Genomic DNA, 21,593 nt, shown 5'->3' on the forward strand with positions numbered 1-21,593 from the left:
TATTGTACCACAAAGCAGGTACCAGACATTGTTCTGGGTGCTGGGAATTCAGAAGTGAATGAAACAGAGGGCAGTGTCTACATTTGTGGAGCTTACTTTCTAGAGACCCTAAGTCCACCTCACATCTCTCCAGCCTAGGTCAAAGCAGCTTCATTGCTGACTTCACAGTACCCAGTGCAGCCAAAAATTTGTGTTGTGACAAATATGATCATGTCACTCTAGCATATACACAGGTAAAAAGGTTCCCATTGCTCTTAGGATAAAGATGTAACTTTTTAACTTGCCCTGCCAAGCCTACAAACCTGCAAATTCCCCTATGGCTGGCCTCACCCACTTCTCCAGCTATGCATGGCACCCTACCCTGCCTTCTCTCTCCACACTTGCCATCTTCTGTCTGTTCCTCATATCAAGGACAGAGGCTTCCACCAAGCTCTCTCCTCTGCTTGAAACCATCTTCCTCCTTTTCCTCACCTGGCTAATCCCTACTTACCTTTCATATTTTAATCAAATTCAAGAAATTAATTCAATACTTTCCTTTTTGCATATTTTGAGGTACCAGGAGTATACTGGTGAATGAGATTCACTGGTATCTGCTCTCAAGTTGTTTATGGTGTAGCAGGGGAGGAAGACAAACAACTACTGTGAATTATAAGTACTTAGCTGACTCTGGATGATGCCTGTTCATCAATAGAACAAAACTTCACTAATTTAGCCTTAACCTTTTCTTAAAGTCAAAGAGGTCAAATTTGGCCCCAGCTCTGATCATTCATCATGCAATCATTCATTCATTTTTCCATGCACCAGACACTGCTGGGGAACTAAAGAAACAGTGAGCCAGTCAATCTCTGCCCACATGGAGCTCACATTCACACAATACAATCTCAGGTGGTGAGAAATACTCTGAAGCAAAATAGAAAAATAGGGGGCTATAATGTGATGGAAAGATTATTTTAGATTATTTTTGATGGTCTATTAGAGAAATTTTCTCTAGGACATTGACCTTTGAGCTGAGGAAGGAACAAGCATAAAGCTGGTAATGGTATGTTCCAGACAGAGAATAGTTAGTGCAAAGGCCCTGTGGCAGTTTCATTAGATTCAAAGTAAAATGGGACCAAGTAGCCCTCAAAAATGGCCTTACCTTGGGGGCGCCTGGGTGGCTCAGTCAGTTAAGTGTACAACTCTTGATTTTGGCTCAGGTCATGATTTCACGGTTCCTGAGAAGGAGCCCTGCATCAGGCTCTGTGCTGACAGTGTGGAGATTGCTTGGGATTTTCTCTCCTGTTCTCTCTTCCCCACCCCCACTTGCGCTTGTGTTCTTTCCCTCTCTCTCTCAAAATAAATGAACATAAAAAAAAAATTTTTAATGGCCTTACCTTGTAAGTCTCTGATATTGGTAGAAAAAACTTGTAACTAACAGGCTGTTTGTGGTTCTTTCTGGCATAGAGATAACAAATAAAAACTTGTGGCCATACCACTTATCTTCACATCAGGAGGGTGAAACCTGAATGATCTTTGTTCCAGCTTCCCTGGCATCTAGCTTCTATCACAATCCAAGTCTCCATCTTCAGTTCTTTAGAAATTATGATTTATTCACACAATAAGCCTCCTAAAGTTCTCATAGCCTGGCTCCTCACACAGACCAATCTCTTTAAAGCATCTTGAAACAAATCTGAGCCTGTATCAGATTTACCTTGAAACAAACTACAACATGCTATTTTAACTGAAATACAGTCAATCCTTGAACCACATAGGTTTGAACTGTGCAGATTCACTTATACCCAGATTTATTACAGTACAGCATGGTAAATGTATTTTCTCTTCCTTAAGATATTTTTTTTTAAAGTAGGCTTCCATGCCCAGTGTGGAGCCCGTTGCGGGGCTCAAACCCACGACCCTAGATCAAGACCTGAGCTGAGATCAAGAGTCCAACACTTAACCAACTGAGCCACACAGGTGTCCCCTTAAGATTTTCTTATAACATTTTCTCTTCTTTATCTTACTTTATAATAAGAATACAGTATATGATACATATGTGCTAATCAGCTATGTTACAATAACATAGTTCATTTAAGTAAACAGTAGGCTAGTAGTACTTAAGTTTTTGGGAGTCAAAATTATAAGTGGATTTTCAATTTCACGGAGGATTGCCACCCCTACCCCCATGTTGTTCAAGGATCAACTGCATAGGGGCGCCTAGGTCGTTCAATCAGTTAAGCATTCCACTTCTGCTCAGGTCATGATCTCACAGTCCACTGAGTTTGAGCCCCACATCGGGCTCTGTGCTGACAGCTCAGAGCGTGGAGCCTGCTTCGGATTCTGTGTTTCCCTCTCTTCTCTCCCCTACTCATGCTTTGTCTCTCTCTCTCTCTCTCTCAAAAAAAAAAACATTAAAAAAATTTTTAAAGCGTGAGCTGTATATAATGATTCACACTGGCATATAACACTGTACTATGCAAAAAAACAAAAACAAACATTTTTTGAGAAACAGATAATTAACACCCTTAGTATTTGGCCTTTGAATACTGTTGTCAAAACACAATTTGCTCTGACAAGTCGGAAGGCGAGAGGTTCAGAATTTCTGTGTACTAGAACATGCACTGGAGAGTCTAAAACCTCCTCTTTTAATAACCTCCTTATAACCATAAGGTAAATAACAGCCTGCCTATAACTATTTCTTAAACAGAAATGATGGTCAAACCCTCAGTACTTTTCCTTTGGAATTAAATAAAATAACGCATGTAAAAATATTATGTAAATATGTCACTCTGTAAATATTAAAGTGAAGTTTCCACCAAATACCCGTAACTATTAATCACTTTCTTCAAAATATGCCTCTCCCAAAGGGCTTAAAAAGATTTCCACATTAAATCGAGTTGACCTGCTAAGGACAGCAAAAAACAACTCTTAAGACTACAGTCTCAGGGCGCCTGGGTGGCTCAGTCAGTTGAGTGTCCAATTCATGGTTTCAGCTCAGGTCATGATCTCATGGTTCATGGGATTGAGCCCCAAGTCTGGCTCTGCACTGGTGGTGGGGAGCCAGCTTGGGATTCTCTCTCTCCCTCTCTCTCTGCCCCTTCCAGCTTTTGTGAGTGCACTCTTTGTCTCAAAATAAATAAATAAACTTAAAAAAAAAAAAAAAAGACTAGCAGCCTCATTTTTGCAGATCATTAGTTTCAAGCTGCAACAAAAAGCAGGCAAAAAAATTCTACTTGAGCAATCGTTTACTATATCAAAGGTTGTTTACATCTGTGTCTTTGGTTACTTTGATCAGAGCTGTTGATTGTGGTTTTTACCCATGTGCCCTTTCTTAGGTGGTTAACACTTGGTTACAACGGTGTTGCTGGTGGTAGTTTCTGCTCTGAGCCCAGCAGAGCAGCCGGGCTCGGCCATACATGCCCCAAAATGTCATCTCTATGTATCTCTTTCTTGGTGATGGGAGAAAGAAAAATGCATTTCTTGGAAATGTGTTTTATACAGTCATTTAAAATTCCACAAGGGAAAAAAAAGGAAACTTCTTTTAAAGATACACAGAAAATACCTAACATTTTCAAATTAGAACTTTTCCTTAGAAACAGTGATTTCACCTAAAAAAAAAAAAAAAAAAATCTTTAGGATTCGGAGACATGAAGAGTTCCACAGTCTTAAAAATTAGAAAAATACTGCCTTGGTGGGGCACCTGGGTGGCTCAGTTGATTAAGCATCCAACTTCGGCCCAGGTCATGATCTCACATTTTGTGAGTTTGCCCATCAGGCTCTATGCTGATAGCTTGGAGCCTGGAGTCTGCTTTGGATTCTGTGTCTCCCTCTCTTTCTGCCCTTTCCCGCTTTCTCTCTCTCTCTCTCTCTCTCTCTCTCTCAAAACTAAATAAACATTTAAAAAAAGAAAGAAAGAGGGGCGCCTGGGTGGCTCAGTCGGTTAAGTGTCCGACTTCGGCTCAGGTCATGATCTCGCAGTCTGTGAGTTCGAGCCCCGCGTCAGGCTCTGGGCTGACAGCTCAGAGCCTGGAGCCTGGAGCCTGTTTCAGATTCTGTGTCTCCCTCTCTCTGACCCTCCCCCGTTCATGCTCTGTCTCTCTCTGTCTCAAAAATAAATAAACGTTAAAATAAATAAATAAATAAAATAAAAAAAGAAAGAAAGAAAGAAAGAAAAATACTTCCTTGGAGAATTTGACAGTAGGGCAAATACAAACACCTTGTTATCACTCACAGCAAAAAGTATTTATTAAAGTAACTACAAGGGGCACCTGGGTGGCTCAGTCAGTTAAGGGTCTGACTTCAGCTCAGGTCATGATCTCACGGTTTGTGAGTTTGAGCCCCACATCAGGCTGTGCACTAACAGCTCAGAGCCTGGAGCCTGCTTCAGATTCTGTGTCTCCCTCTCTGTCTCTCTCTGCCACTCCCCTGCTTGTGCTCACTGTCTCTCTCTCAAAAATAAACATATATATATATGTATGTATATATATATATACATACATATATATATATGTATATAAAGTAACTACAAAAACATGGTGTGTGGGGGCTGACCTAGCAGGAGGCCACATAAAGCAAATAAGCAGATTCAGTTTCTATCTCCTGGAAGCTAAAATCAGACCTTCAGCTTAGAAACAAGTTTGCAAACAGGTTTCAGTTCACTCGGCATTTGGAAGGGGCAGCTTCATAATGCTGACTCACAAGGAACACTTGCAGCCACCACAAGTGGTTGTGTCATGTGCTGGGCTGAGGCCTGGCTCTAGAGTATCTCCTTGAGAAGCGGTCCTTTCATTCTAGACCAGCGCCCAATTCCAGTGGCGACACCCATCCATGTTCTGTACGGTTGACAGGTGTCCAGTTTCTGAAGGCCTTTACCTTCCCTGCCGTGCAGACCCTAGTGCAGCCTCCTCCCACCTACTCTCTTCCCTCCGCATTGCCACCGCCTTGCCACCCCCATGTTCCATTTTGCCTTCCTGCTTCGTTCACAGTTCTGGATGCCCAGACTCAGAGTTGGCAGCATTTTAATGGCACTTTTAAGTGCCACCTGTTAGTTCAGTAAAGGGAGCTGTCCCTGCCAGATGAAGGAGAGACACGTGAACGTTTCCTGTGCCGTGAAGCAGCCAGGTTTACCTACACTAGTGTGGGTTGGTTGGCCCCCAAACACTAGTCCTTAACCCCACACCCTGTGCACTGCTTTGCATTTCTCTGAGCAGAGGGAGAGGTACTGGCAGTCCTACAAGATTGCATTCTGTTTCTTTATAGTTTTGGAACCTACCCCAATAACACGTAGAAACATGCATTCTGCACCCAGTTCTGCTGGAAGCTAAGCCACAGATCCTTGGCAAGGCCTTAAAAGCCACACACACACACACCTCAGTCCCACGGATTCTGAGATGGAGCACAGACACAAACTGCACGACTCAGGAGGTGACTCAGAGTGAAGTCTCCCATGGTGCCTTTGTCAGAATGCTGTCTATCATTCTGTCCCTGTGAGACACACAAACACACACACATACATACATGTACATGCACACACACACTCAGACAGGCACATGCTCTTTCATTCTTCATCACATTCTTCACCTCCCTGCCTCTCACGCTGTCTTGGAAGAGGTTTCACCAGCACTTAATAGGCTGTGAAACTGGTTCCATGTTGAGCATGCTTGCTCCAGGGTGCAGGGACTGAATCTGTTCCCTGCAACGTTTGGTGAGACTTCACAGAGTGGCCTTTCTTACTATGAAGGGGGATTACCTGACACGGTTACTGAATGTATGTTTTTGTACCTAAAAACCCTCCTACCTGGTCTCTGGAAGGTTACTCCTTTAGTTGAGAGAAGCAGGGGAAGGGAAGAGGTAGGGACAGCACCTAAAAAGGAACAGGGCAAAACTGTTGAAAAGAGGGAATAAGCAACACAGAATGTGAAACAGGAAAAAAAGCAGCCACTTAACTAGCAATGGAAAGGAGTCACGATGTACCCTTTTAGCTTAGTGGTTAAGACATAGGCCCTGGAGTCAGAAGGATGTGGGTTAGAAGGCCAGCTCTACTTTTGATGATTTATTTAACTTCTCTGATCACTTGGTTTCCTTATCTATAAAATTGGGGGACAGGTGTGTGAGGAGAATAATTTGAATTACCTTCCAGGTTGTTGTAAGGATTGATTAAGATAACACATGGTGGGGTACAAGGGTGGCTGAGTTGGTTACATGTCTGACTCTTGATTTCAGCTCAGGTCATGATCTTCCAGTTGTGAGATGGAGCCCCAAGTTGGGGTCTGCGCTGGGTGTGGAGGCTGCTTAAGATTCTCTCTCTCCCTCCTCCCTCTCTCTCTGTCCCCCCCTTCACTCATGTGCTCTCTGTCTCTCTCTCTCTCTCAAAAAAAAAACAAAAATTAACACATGAAAAGCATTTTGCAGTTGTCACACATAGTAAGTGGTCAATGCACACATTGATGGTGAGGATGATGATGGTGATGATAATGAAGAAGACTGAGTTAAAAGTCCACAAGACCACATTCAGATTCAATGGTTCACTAGATGCACTCACAGAATTCAGGAAAGCTGGTATACTCATGGTTATGGTTTATTATGGTGAAAAGATAGAGGTTAACATCAGCAAAGGAAAAAGGAACATAGGGCAGAGTCCAGGAGAGACCAGGCACAAGCTTCCAGTTGTCTTCTCCCAGCGGAGTCACATAGACAACACCTAATTCTCCAGCAATGATGTATGAGAAGATACACAAGGTTTTTCCAACCAAAGAAGCTTACCTGAGCCTTGGTGTCAAGGGTTTTTATTAGAGATCAGTTGTGTAGGCATAAGTTATCTGCATACTGATCTTAGTTACTCAGTGTCCAGCTCTTCCAGAGGTCAAATGATACCACATGACACAAGGCCCCAGGTAAACAAAGACATCTTATCAGGTGGGATTGCTAGGGCTTTGGTGTTACCTCCCAGGAGCTGGTCAGGAGCTAAAACTTTCTTTGGAATATGCAGGGTTTGGACTACCCAGGCCCGCTGACTAATCCTTTACTACACAATGATGATGATGAATTCCTGAACTGATGGCAACCATCTATTGTTACTAGACCTTGGACCAAAGAGATTGGGTCAGATAGATCTCAGAAGCAGAGACTTAATGAAAAGCAGAATCAGTCTTGATACTCATAGTGAAAATTGCCTTAATTATAGCTGTAGAGAACCAACAGGGAGAAATAGAATAGAGAAGGAAAGGGATGAAGGCACCAAGCAAAAGAGAAGATAAAGGGAAGATCACCAAAAGCCAGTGAAGAGCAGCTTAAGTCCCATACCTGGGACCTTTGAAATAAAAAAAAAAAAAAAAAAAAAAAGAAGGAGGAGGAGGAGGAGGGAAGGAAGGAAGGAAGGGAGGAAGGGAAGAAGGAAGGAGGTTAAGTCCTCACTCCAGGACCTAGGGAGTTGGTGAGACTCAAGAAGGCTGGGAATAACTACTGATCTGTGTTCCAAAGCAGAAGGGCACCCCAGAAGCCCAGGTCTGGTGAAAAGAATTGGAAGCAGGTTTTGGAAGAGACTAAAAATTCCATTCCCTTTAGCAGAGGAGCTGACCTGAAATCACCTCAGACCAGACTGAGGCGCTTTGTCCAATGCCTTGCCCTGCCCAGGTGCAACAGGCTGATTCTAAACAAGATAGCCAAGCAACTCCCTGAGCCCCAGTTAAGCAAAGAATGCAGGGAGGCCCTTTGAGAACAGCAAACCTAGCCCCCCATTTACATTTCAATACAGATTAAGAACAAACAGAACAGAATTTGTAAGGATAACAGGTTACAGAGTTGAGGTTTTTTGTTCATTTTTGTTCTTTGTCTTCTTTTTGTATTTTTGTGAAAGAAATATTAGACGAAAAGCTTTTTGGAATCTTCATTAACTCTTCATTATTTATGGGAAGTTTGTTTTTTCTTTTAACACCTTTGTAATAAAAGTCAACTCTTGAAACAAAAACAGGACAACAGCAGAGGGAAGGAATATCTGCTTACTGCCAGACGTAAGGGAGTGAATTCCCAGCAGAGGAGACAGGAACTGAGGACCACAAGGAGGAAGATAAACAGGTCAAACTCTTGGGGGCCTGTAGCCGAGGATAGTAGAATGAGCCTGGGAGTTAATTAGCAAGGGCACTGAACCACACAAATCATTTGGCTAAAGGTGTAGACAGGGCTGTTCTCAAATCACTGCAGATGAGACCAAGTCTGTAGGCTCCAGTGCAAGTAACTCAGCCTACCCACTGTTCCCTTCCCACTGTCTTCCCCCAAACATTTTCACAAGATTTGGAATTCTCTTTGGGATTCACATCTGGGAAGTAAAGAAAATAGGTAACATCAAAGTGCCCTCTTAAACAACATTTAAGTGTAGCAGAGATCACAACACCAAATCCCTGTCTCTTCAGAGTTATCACTTGAAAGGAATGGTACCGTCCCATTCCTCAGGAAAATCCTGCCTCCTTCTGTCAGAAAATTTTTCAAAACCCAAGGATTTTCAAAACTTTGTTTATCTCATGAAATATTGCAATGGCATTATGAACATTAAGTATCTAATTTGGTTTCTTTCTTAGATCCCAAGAGATGACCCTAAGACATTTAAACCTTGGTCTATCCCTATAGCGTAACACTGCTGTCATTTCCTAAAAGGTAAGATCATTAAGCTGAAATATAATTACTCAGAAAGAAAAGGGAAAAAAAAAAAAGATGAGCCATTCCAGTAGCTTTTCCAACTGTGTTCTATGGAAATTTAGGATTGCACAAATGTATAAATCTAGTTTCATTTTTAAGCTTCATTCAACATTTTAATTTTTTAACACTAAACAATACATGGCTTTGGATGCTGACGAGGAAATTTAGGGTATTTTACCCAAGAAAAACATAGTACCAGCTTTTGTTTTCATTTTATTTATTTATCTTTTTAAAGATTTTATTTTTGAGTAATCTCTATACACAGCATGGGGTTGAACTCACAACCCCAAGAACAAGAGTCGCATGCTCCACTGACTGAGCCAGGCACCTGCACCACTTTTTCTTTTCATTTTAAAATAAAATTTAAAACAAGAACGTTGTGGATTAAGATACTTTAAAGATCCTACTCCCTAATTCTTTTGAGAATCATATCTTGAGTACAAAGCACTACATTAAAATCTATTGCTTCTTGCATTTATAATTAACTAGTGCTATTTAAAAGAAGTATCTGGGGGCACCTGGGTGGCTCAGTCGGTTAAGGGTCTGACTCTTGATTTCAGCTCAGGTCATGATCTCATCATTCATGAGATTGAGCCCTGTGTCAGGCTCTGTGCTGGCAGTGTGGAGCCTGCTTGGGATTCTCTCTCTTCATTTCTCTCTGCCCCTCCCCTGCTCACTCTCTCTCTCTCAAAATAAATAAATAAACATTTTAAAAAGTAAAAATAAAATAAAATAAAAGAGGTATCTAGCTGCATTTGTTGTGTTTAACTGCTACAGTTTTGTACTGCAGCTTAACACAAAACTCAGAGCACTGAAGACTTTGGAGGGTGGCCACCAAAAGTGCCTGGGAAATATCTGCTGACAAAGAGAAATTTTCATTGTTGGAAAACTAAACTGCTTTTCTGCACACTTACTGGGCAACATTAGAAAAAATGAAAGCAGAAGAGAACTACATCATAGATTCAGAGAAAAAACATTTTCATCAAACTCTAATTTTCCAATTAAATGTCTAAAACAGCCCATGCGTATTAACAGATATATGTTTAATTCCATTGTTACTTGTCACATAAGAACTTGCATGGATAGTTTTGCTAAATCAGACTAAATAATTGATGATATTTTTGTTTCTCCTTTCACAATAACAAAAATCAAAACAGCTAATGTCTTAAACTATATTTTAAATTATTATAAAATAGTAATGAAAGCACATATACCCATGTATAGAAGGCAGAATGTCTATCTAGTTCTTTATTCTCTCTCTCTCTACCTCTCTTTTCAAGTGTTAAAATTCAATGTGGACATGATGGCAAATTCACTCTAATCCCTATATAAAACAAGGTTTATAAAGTACTCAGCATCATGCCTGACACCGTACTCACTAAAGGAAAGCTACACATACACACTCAGATGTGCTAAATGCCAAATTTTATGGTTTTTTTAAAAAAATTTTTTAACGTTTATTTATTTTTGAGAGAGAGAGAGAGAGAGACAGAGCAGGGGAGTTGGCAGAGAGAGAGGGAGATGCGGAATCCGAAGCAGGCTCCAGGCTCTGAGCTGCAGCACAGAGCCCAATGCGGGGCTCCAACTCACAGTTTGTGAGATCATGACCTGAGCTGAAGTCGGACGTCCAACCGACTTAGTCACCTGGACGCCCCAGCTAAATGCCAAATTTTAACAAATTGGAGACCGCCAGTGAATGAACTGGATTGTCAAGTTTTTGTACAAATTTCAAAATAAAGACCATTCTCACAGTTCTAGAAAAATTTAAAAAACAAAAATCAAAACCAAACCGTAAAAATCTCTTTTGCTACTTTACCACTTACAACTATTTGTGTGTCAGAATTATCTCCATGCTGTGCAATTAAAATAAAATGCAGGGGCACCTGGGTGATTCTAGGTTAAGTGTCTGACTCTTGGTTTTGGCCCAGTCATGATCTCATGGGTTCATGGGTTCGGGACCCCCGTGGGGCTCTGCACTGACAGCATGGAGCCTGCTTGGGATTCTCTCTCTGTGTCTCTCTGCCCCTCCCCTGCTCACGTGCTCGCACACACTCTCTCTCACACTCTCTCAAAATAAATAAATAAACTTAAAAAATAATAAAATGCAGATATAAATTACATTCTGAGTCTTTAACTGTCAATCTTTACCTGCCATTTCAGGTTTTTGCATTCTTCAAAGTAGCATTATCATTTTCACATATTTGCTATATAAGCAAGTGTTAAACGTTGACATTAAATTTATACCACACTAAAATCATATATGTGTGGGTGTTTTCCCATAACATTTTCAACCTTTGCTAAAAATGTGTGAAAACCTTTGAGCTCATCCAGCTTCTTATAAATGAAGACATGGAGGCCAAGGAAGAATAAGTAACTACCTAAACATACTTGTTCATATCCGTAAAGCTTACCAATCCAAGTTTTCAACTACTTACTGTTTTCCTTGCATGCAAAAGCTGGGGGATTTGCACACTTTTATAGTTACTCTCCTTTCTTTTTTTTTTTCCAGGTGTTTCAGTTTTTCACAAGTGAAAAGATGGTTTGTTAATCCAAACTGATACACTGTTGTGGAAGAAAAGACAAATTTTAGAAACATTATTCAAGCCTGATTAGGCTAACAAGATAAATCATTATTTGCTTAGACATTTTAGCCTAGAGGTCACCAGATAAGCATTGCAATATCCACAGTAGCCAAGTTTAAGTTTGATTTGTTTGTGAAGACATCACGTAAATGTTGCTCTAAAAGCAAATTTTTTTCTTTGTGTATCCCTCCAATCTAACTGGACTGACTAGTAATACAGGTTGTGATCCTAGAGTGGAAGACACTTCTCAGTAAATAAACATGTGATTACTTTCCTCAAGGATGTGTTTGATTGGGTGGCCACAGGTAGGGACACCACAAGAGATCTACAATTTTGTTTTGTTCTTACTGTGGATTAGCTATGCGTCCGTTTCTGGGCATTGGACAACAAAGGAGTTGTATTTTCCTCGTGTAGATCAGCTATTCAACTGGTTAACATTCTTTTGGAATTTGGAGATAAAGGGCAATGTAAAAACATTTTCAATGTATCATAAAACCCTTTAATTTTTTTGTTTATAAAAAACACCCAATCTAGTATCAGTTTCAGAAATACTTCACTGCTCAACTTCCCATATTCTGAAGTAGGTAAACACGGAGCACAAGTTTAATTGTAATCACCCCGATGTTGTACTTTAGAATGCAGGATCCACCAAATTCCATTAATCTGAATTTTGGAGGCCTTCAGAGGAGGAGAAACCGGAATATGAACTGGGCCTTATTTGACCAGAAAGTCTTTGTCAGCCAGAACTCATGTGATAAAGCTCTCCAAGCCATTGTCTACAGTGACTCCTGAAGTGACTGAGGTGAGGCTGACTGAGAGTGCTGGGTGGCTTGGGAGCGAAGGCCAAGATCAGGATTGTCGTACAGCCTGCAGGAGGCTCTAGGTCACTGGAGGCAGTGAGTAAATCTGCTTGCAGGGACTGAGACACAACACAGCTGTCCACAGGCCTGTCCACAGACCTCTATGCTGACTTTGGAGACTCCACTAGGCCACAGGAGCCTAAGGGAGGAAGTGGGACTGGAGCACAAAGAGAAGGGAGACAAGAACAGAAGGGTCATGGGCAGGAAAAAAAATTATGCAAGATTTTTGTGAGCAGAAGAGCTGGGGAACTTAGTGGGAGTAGCCAGGGCAAAGTGATTCAAAAGTTATTGAAAATAATAAGAAATGAGGGGCACCTGGGTGGCTAAGTCTGTTAAGAATCTGACTTCAGCTCAGGTCATGATCTCATGGCTTGTGAGTTCAAGCCCCGCATCAGGCTCTGTGCTGACAGCTCAGAGCCTGGAGCCTGCTTCACATTCTGTGTCTCCCTCTCTCTCTGCCCCTCCCTCACTCACACGCTATCTCTTGCTCTCTCTCAAAAATAAATAAACATTTTTTAAAAAATTTTTAAAGAAGAAAGGAATAAGAAATGATAAATTTGTTTTATCATCTCTATCATTTTAAACAATGGTAAATATAATTCATATTTTGTAAAATGTGGTCTGTCGGGACTATGGATGGTTACTAGGTATTTATTTTCTATTTGCCACAGTTGAGAACTATGAAGGAATAAACATAAAGGGGTCTGCAGAAAAGTTATTTATGTGAGTTGATGCACTAAAATCTTAATTGCATGGATATCAATCAAATACTTTTTCAAAAAGGCATAGTTGAAACCACATACTTGAAATCAGTTCTTTGGGCTCAGTAAGTGTTAAAGGATACTAAAGGTTTTAAATTAGTAATACATTCAAAAATATAAAAAGGTATACAGTACAAGGACTAACTCTCATACCATCCCCATCCAGCCAATTCTCACACAAGCACAAAATGTAACCACTTTTATTAGCTACTATTTTTTCCTTCAGGAATAGAAGGTCCCAGAATGCCCAGCCACTCTTGTCAAGATTAAAGTTACTCTCAGCTGGTTCCACACAGGGATGGGATATAATGACCAAACGTCAGGATGGTAGGGGAAGTCTAAGGTGTCAGGACAAGCACCTGGTTTCTACCTGGATTACATTGCTGGACCCACTGAGTAAGGTGCTAGTCCCCCATCTCTCTGTCTACCCCCTTCCCCATGTCAGTAGCACCCTAGTGTCTGTAACAGTGAGGAATATAACGCTTTACACCCACCATTGCTCCGTGGATCCTCCTGTTTCTCTCCCATGGGTCTGGGGCACAGGAAGCATTTGTACTCTGGCCTTTTTAACCTCAGTTCTCTGAGCAGGTGTTCTCTTGTGTAAAGGAAAAGCAACCTGCTCCCAGCTCTACCTCTGGAACAGTGAAAATTAATATTTGATCTGTCTCATATAATTAGGTAGACAAATAGAAGAAAGATATGATTTCTGATTTATAAGATGCCAAAAAGGAGTTTGAAAATCAGGCAGAAATAGTTGGAGACAGAAAATAAAGACATTTTCTCAGTCTCCCTACACAACCTTGAATGAGCTGATACCAAGATATCATGGAGTACAAAACAAGAATGTTCTTTTCCTTGGCATAGCCACCATAGTAGGACAGATGTCTCCACACTCCTTATCTTCATATTTAGATGATGTTACCAGCTGTCTACCTGGTCTTGCTCCAAACCCTTCTGCACATAGCTTCCTGGATAATCTCTCTCAACATCTGTAACCAAGTACCCTCATTGAGTAAAAGAATACCATTCAACAAGACAGTTTCTTCTTCCAAAAAGAACTGTACTATAATTTGTGTAGCAGTCAACACTTGTTTTTATCTGCCTCGAGTCTTTTCCTTTGGGAAGTCTCTTATCTTCTACTCCATGTGTTCCAAGAAGGCTACTGGGAAAGGCATAGGATAAAGCTGGGTCTGAGTGTCTCCTGAGAGTTAGACTCTTGAGGAAGGTACACAAGGTTAAAAGGCCACTGGAGCAGATTGCCTGGATGGCCAGCTATGGGGAACAAGCCCACAAGCTTGCTGCTAGGTCCTCAGAGGCACCCCTGTCCCTGTGCATCTCAAGGCCTGCTTCTTCAGTTCTGCCCTCAATTTCATAGGCTAGCCAGTATCTTGCCAGGTTTATTAGTTTCCTAGGGCTGCCATAACAAATTCCCACAAACTAGATGGCCTAAATATTTATTCTTTCACAGTTCTGGAGGCTAGAAGTCCAAAATCAAGGTGTTAGCTGGGCCATGGATTTTAGGGAAGAACCCTTTCTTGCCTCTTCTGGTGATTCCTGGAGTTTCGTGGCATTTCTTGGCTTGTCATTACATCACCCCAAACTCTGCCCCATTGTCACATGGCCTTCTTCCCTGTGTATCTGGGTCCATCTCCCTTTCTCTTTTCTCTCAGGAGAACACCAGCCATTGAATTTAGGGTCCACCCAAATCCAGTATGACGTCCTCTTAACTAATTATGTCTGTAAAGACTCTATTTTCAAACAAAGTCATATTCTGAGGTTCCAGGTAGACGTGAACTTCAGGAGAACACTATTCAACCCACTATGCCAACAAACCTTCTTGCTAAGGCTAACAGACACAGTTTTGGGTGGAAGTGATCCTTTCTCCATCCCACCCATATTGTAACTGGTTCGTCTATCACACCATCTATCTGTCTACATGTGTATCCTCCCTTTCTAGCCTGATGGCAAGAACTATGTTTTACTCATCCTTTACCACAGGTTCTATCTCAAACTGATACTTGCATATCTTTGACTAAGGAAAAGCAGACAGAAATGCTCTATTCAAAGTATTTATGAAACCTATACTGTGTAACCCAGAAACCCAGGAGCCAGAACTAAGAAAAGTAAAAGGAAGGAAGCTATAGTTCTTTGACAAAGAAATCACATTGTTATTGAAATTGGATTTTATTGTTATTGTTATTATTATTGGATTTTAATCTGTTAGAGTCACTATTTATTTTACTTACATATGTTAAGAAAAACTTTCCAACACCTGGAAATGAGGGGGAAAAAATACTGTGTGACCTTTCAATGTCATACTTCAGTACTATTTAATAAGCCCATTCTAGAGTATTCTGATGCTCTAGGGATACTCTGTCCAGTATGGTGGCCACTAGCCACATGTGGCTATTTAAATTTAAATTTTGATTAATTAAATAAAAAATTCATTTCCTTATTTGTCCTAGCCACCTTTCAAGTACTCACTAGCTACGTGTGGCCAGTGGGTACCATACTGAACAACACAGAAGAGACTATATCCATCATCTCAGAAAGTTATATTGGACAATATTACTCTAGGGAAATTTATATACTTACTGTTTATTAGGGTTCGAACTCCTGAAAAGCCAGGTCTTGCGGTAGGCAATCTCTAGAAACTGGAAAAGGCAATAAAATAGGTTCTCCTCTAGAATCTCCAGAAGGAACACAGCCCTGCTCATATCTTGATTTTAATACAGTGTGACTCTTTTTGGATATCTGACCTCTAGAACTGTAAGATAAATCTGTATTGTTTTAAGCTCTCTAGTTACAGTAATTTTTTATAGCAGCAGTAGGAAACTAATATAGGTGTTAACTTGCAGAACATTGATAAATTGCAAATGATGTCTGGTATAGTTGAAAAGATAATTCCAAAGGTTTTAGTTTTTTCACTCTATAAGATATTAACCAGTTTTGTTTTAGTTTTTGGCTTTTGATTTTTGGGTGTTTGTTTGCTTGTTTTGGGGTTTTTTTGTTTTGTTTTGTTTTTTTAGGCTGTGCAACCTTATTCTGACATTCTTTTTTTCCATAACGATTTCTTATTTCTTCCTCGGAACTTGCTTTATCATCCTGGCTACCTCATTAACTGTATCCTTGATACTTGCTTACCATATATTATAACAGCCATAGTTTAATAGTTTCAAAGTTAGATGCTGATACGCATCAAGAAAAAACAGACATAGAACTTTGAGATTTTTTCCAAATGTCAGAAAAGCCTACACAATTTATATAGCAGTGAATCTGATTAATATAGTTAGTTTACAATTTAAGTGAATATATTTGATATTCTACAACAAATATAATTTTTTGACTAAATGTAACCAGCAGACAATTACATTCCAGGGAGAAGATATAAAGAACTTTGTCTTGGACGCCTCGCTGGCTCAGTCAGTAGAGCATGTGACTCTTGATCTTGGGGTCATGAGTTCAGGCCCCACATTGGGTGTAGAGTTTAGTTTAAAAAATAACAACAGCAAACTCTGTGTACTATTTTTCAAAGAGAGCAAATAAATCTTTCATGGTGAGTGGCATTTAAAACAAAACAAAACAAAACTTTGGGGCACCTGCTTGCGTCCATAAGTAGAGCATGTGACTCTTGATCTCCGAGTCATAAGTTCAAGTCCCACATTGGTTATGTAGATTACTTAAAAATAAAATCTTAAAAAAAAAAAATTTGCCTTAACTTTGAACAAACAACCCAACGTAATTAACACTAAATATGTAACTAAGAACAAATATAACTAAGAACAAACTTCTTCCCTCTTTTTGCAAATATAACAAAAACAGAGCCTGTACCAATTTCAACAAGACCTTTTCCCACCTGTCTGGTCTCTTTGTTCCTTGTGCTCAAGGAATTGCTGCAATATCAACGTTCTCCAAAGCTTGTAGAGACCAGTACATTGAAAAAGCAAAGTAATGGGGCGCCTGGGTGGCGCAGTCGGTTAAGTGTCCGACTTTAGCCAGGTCACGATCTCGCGGTCCGGGAGTTCGAGCCCCACGTCAGGCTCTGGGCTGATGGCTCAGAGCCTGGAGCCTGTTTCCAATTCTGTGTCTCCCTCTCTCTCTGCCCCTCCCCCGTTCATGCTCTGTCTCTCTCTGTCCCAAAAATAAATAAACGTTGAAAAAAAAATTTTTTTAATAAATAAATAAATAAATAATAAAAAAAAAAGAAAAAGAAAAATACTTGATTTTTTCCTCCCCTAAGCCTTTCAAACATCATTGTGACCAATGTTTATTTATATTTTTAACCAAAAACTAGATGAATCGAAGTTTGGTAGCTTATTATTTCAAATTCCACAACCTCTTAAGTTGCTCACAATCCATAAACATTGAAGACATATTTTTGTGTACACACAAAAATAACCCCCCAACATACACACAAAAAACACTAAAAACTAAAAACAAACAAACAAACCAACCCTCTGTCCTCTCTCCTTAGCTCTGACATTCTTCTCCCCATGCCATTAAATCCTCCATCTGGAAGAAGCAGACATAGACATATCAGAATCAGCTAAGGAGCTTTTTCAAAATTCCCACACCCAGCTGCCCACAACTACTCTATCCTGATACACTACCCCAAAGGGGCATTGCCAGAATCTGCATAGTTTAAAAATCTATAGGAGGAAGAGGAAGAGAAGCAAGTATACAAAACACAGGTTGTAGGTGGATATATTAAGTTAGATAAAACAGAATCCAAAAGGTCTCACTTTCTAGCCCACTACAGCTTCCTTTAACCCAGAGTGACCTTTCTAAAATGCTGATGGTCCACTGGTGTCATACTATAATAATCTCCAGTAGTTTCCACTGCTGATCAGATTATCACAAACTGACCTGAGGCAATTAGGCAATTGACTAGCTCTTGGGTTTTGGGTTTGTTTTTTTGTTTTGTTTTTGTTTTTGGTGTGTGTGTGTGTGTGTGTGTGTGTGTTAGTTTTTTTAATTTATTTTGAGAGAGACAGCATGTGCCAGCACACTACTGGGGGAGGGGCAGAGACAGAAGGAGAGAGAGAATCCCAAACAGGCTCCGTGCTGTCAGCACAGAGCCCCGACATGGGGCTCGAGCTCACAAACCATGAGATCATGACCTGAGCTGAAACCAAGAGCTGGACACTTATCTGACTGAACCACCCAGGCACCCCCTGACTGGCTCTTTAATAAATATCTATAGACACCATGAGATAGGTCAAACGTCTTGCATGGTAGGTTCATACTGGGTGGATACAACACTATGGTGGCACAATCTTCTAACCTTCTAGCTGAGAAAATGATAGCATCCCCTGGGAAGAAGGCACTCAGGACCGGTAGCACTCCAGACCTACAGCCCTGTCCCAGCACTGCCTACTAGATTCTTCCACCTTCTTCATATAAGGTTCACAGGATGAATATAACCTTTCTGGCCAACCATTTACCTTATTTCTAACATCCAGTTATCCAAATACCAGTTAACAAAAACTTATGATGAAGTTTTAGAAAATTATTTGAAATGCTTATGGAAACAATTTTGAAGGTCAGATTCATGATTTGGATTCTTCAAATGTAAAGTTGGGGCACCTGGGTGGCTCAGTCAGTTAAGTGTCTGACTTTGACTCATGATCTTGCAGTCCATGGCTTTGAGCTGCATTGGGCTCTGTGCTGACAGCTCAGAACCTGGAGCCTGCTTCGGATTCTGTGTCTCCCTCTTTCTCTGCCCTCCCCTGCTCACACTGTCTCTTTCAAAAATAAATAAACATTAAAAAAAGGGTGCAAACTGACTACATCTACGGCATAGATAATAGTTAAATATGCTTAAGTATATCATATCGTTTTTACTAAATATCTAAAGTATTGTAAAGTAAATTACTACACAGAAAACAACACAGATTAAGACCAAACGCCCCCTTCATCTCTGCCATCCCTTCCCCAACACACACATGCATATACACACACACTCTTATGCAACACACACCAAGCTGCTCCCTGCTCTTAGAATTTGGCAGCCATCATCACTTTTCTGGCCTTTCCACATGCTGCTTCTTGCCCCTACTTCTCCATCTGACCAACCTCTTCTCTTCCTTCAAGACCCACTTTGGAGATCTCCTATTCAGAATCCTTTGGAAACCCCTTCCTTCCCAGCCCTGTGGATTTGCCCACTGCCTCATCCACCTCCTAATGGCCTCTAGTGCAAACCTCTCCATCTATACCTTCACAACTGTACTGTACTTGTCATTATCATCTGTGTCCATCATTGGACAGGGCACATGATCAGAACCGTAATTCATTGTCTTCTGACCGCCATTAACACCAGGCACATAGTAGGTATTTAGTAGGTACATGTTGTAGAAAATAAAAGTGAAGGTCCTAAAGCATTTCACTTTTTTACCTCTTTTCTGCCAAAGAAAAGCAGAGACCTTCCTAACTGTTCTCAGCAAATGCCATTTCTGAGAGACCAATCTGTTGCATATATGTTGTTCTTTCTAGGAAAGTGATTCTCAAAATGTCATAAAACACCAAAGTTCTTAATGTTATTTCATAACACTTTTTACCTGGGTTCTAAAAACTCTTCATGGAATCTGTGTATATTAAAATGTGACTTACATTCAAAGTAACAGGTGTAGAGAATTGATGCAGAATTTCGTTTTAGCACTTCCTATAATGATTCACCAAAAGCTGAAAACCTCTGTTGTGGGCAAACCTAATTGTATAAAGCCTTCTAAGGCTACCACCACCTGTACTAGTTAGGTTCTGAAAAATAAACCTATGTTTTAAAAGAAAATGATTTTTGTCCCAGAAAGACCTAGGAAATCCTCCAAGACAGTTTTAATACAACATTTTAAGAGTAGAATTGGAAATGCATGATGAGTAAAAGGGTTGTACTTTTCTCATCAGATAAATTGGCATTAGATTTCGTAAATAAGTAGTCCATGGCCTTCTTTTGGAAGAATGATCATCATCAAATATATTTAGCTTACTTTGAAAGTAAAACAGCCCTACTTACCCACAAAGTTTCTATGAAGAATTCTAAAATCCATGTGAAAATATTTTGTAAACAATAACATCCTCTCTAAATGAAGGCCTATAAAGACCATTCTATTACTACTAATTATCAGCAGTAGTTATTACTACTACTGCTGCTGCTACCACTTCTAACAACAATAATAATAAAGCAGCAACTAAGTTCTATTTAGTTTAGTTGCTTTCTCATTTTAAGCTAATAACTTTATATCACACACTGACCCTAAAATGTGAAATTTGGGTTTATAAAGAGAGCAAAGAAAGATGGCCATCTAAATATGCCAGGCAATAGTTCAACATACATTCGAGATAATTTTCTAACACAGAGACATTTAGATCTGGGTCATCAATAAGATTTCTTGTTCTTTAAATGAATTTTAATATATTAAGAGATAAGACTTGATAAGCAATAGACAGCCTTTCCTAAATAATCCTGTAACTAACAGTTATACCATATGCCACCATAGTTAACCTTGTTTGCTTTTCTTTAAATAAATGCCTTGAATGTTACATAACTTAAAATGCAGCAATTATGCTCATCCAAAATATTACTTATTTGGCAAATTACCTCAAACTATTTTCTGAATAAGCACTATACAGGAGCAAAGAGTTTTCACCTTAACCTACCATCATTCCTATGTGGAGAGAAAGAGAATGAATGCCAGGTTTCTGGAATGCCTAAGCCTCAAAAATCTAAATAAGAGATGTCTGTTTTAAGGGAAGGTGTCTTAAAAGAATAACTTACTTACTGGGGTGTTGGGAGGCTCAGTTGGTTAAGCATCTGACTTTGGCTCAGGTCATGATCTTACGGTTCATGGGTTCAAACCCTGTGTCAGGCTCTGCACAGATAGCAGAGCCTGCTTTGGACTGTCTGCCTCCTTCTCTCTTTGCCCCTCCCCCATTTGTGTGCACTGTCTCTCAAAAATAAACATTTAAAAAAGAAAAGAATAGGGGGGCGCCTGGGTGGCGCAGTCGGTTAAGCGTCCGACTTCAGCCAGGTCACGATCTCGCGGTCCGGGAGTTCGAGCCCCGCGTCGGGCTCTGGGCTGATGATGGCTCGGAGCCTGGAGCCTGTTTCCGATTCTGTGTCTCCCTCTCTCTCTGCCCCTCCCCCGTTCATGCTCTGTCTCTCTCTGTCCCAAAAATAAATAAACGTTGAAACAAAAAAAATTAAAAAAAAAAAAAAGAAAAGAATAGCTTATTTACCAAATTTTATTAAAATAGGTAATTACTAATGCTTATTTTTTTATTTTTCATAATCTTGATCATAACAAATATTATTAATAGTAAATAATAGTAAATATTATTAATAGTCAAATAACTAATGAAATCATTCTATGCGGCAAATGAAAGAAATGTCATAAAAGAGGGATTCTTGGCTGGCTCAATCGGTAGAGCATACAACTCTTGATCTTGGGGTTGTGAGTTCAAGCCCCACATTGGGCTTGTAGAGATTACTTTTAAAAAAAAAAAAAAAGATGTTTTGGCACAAAAACAGACACATAGACCAATGGAATAGAATAGAAACCCCAGAACTAGACCCACAACCATATGGCCAACTGATCTTTGACAAAGCAGGAAAGAACATCCAATGGAAAAAAGACAGTCTCTTTAACAAATGGTGCTGGGAGAACTGCAGAAGGTTGAAACTAGACCACTTTCTCACACCATTCACAAAAATAAACTCAAAATGGATA

General features: G+C 40.1%; 1 protein-coding gene across 1 annotated transcript in view; it reads left to right on the top strand.

Moving 5' to 3' along the window:
- Nucleotides 1–11,528, top strand: part of LOC122481631 (aldehyde oxidase 2) — an 87,253-nt gene extending 75,725 nt beyond the window's left edge. The window contains exons 35-36 of the mRNA XM_043577434.1: nt 8,550–8,625; nt 11,177–11,528. Of these exons, the coding sequence (XP_043433369.1) occupies nt 8,550–8,603 (54 nt within the window). The 3' untranslated portion in view covers nt 8,604–8,625; nt 11,177–11,528. The remainder of the gene's footprint in view (nt 1–8,549; nt 8,626–11,176) is intronic.
- The last annotated feature ends 10,065 nt before the right edge of the window (nt 11,529–21,593 follow it).

Source organism: Prionailurus bengalensis, chromosome C1 (assembly GCF_016509475.1).
Source record: "Prionailurus bengalensis isolate Pbe53 chromosome C1, Fcat_Pben_1.1_paternal_pri, whole genome shotgun sequence".
Lineage (NCBI taxonomy): Eukaryota > Metazoa > Chordata > Mammalia > Carnivora > Felidae > Prionailurus > Prionailurus bengalensis.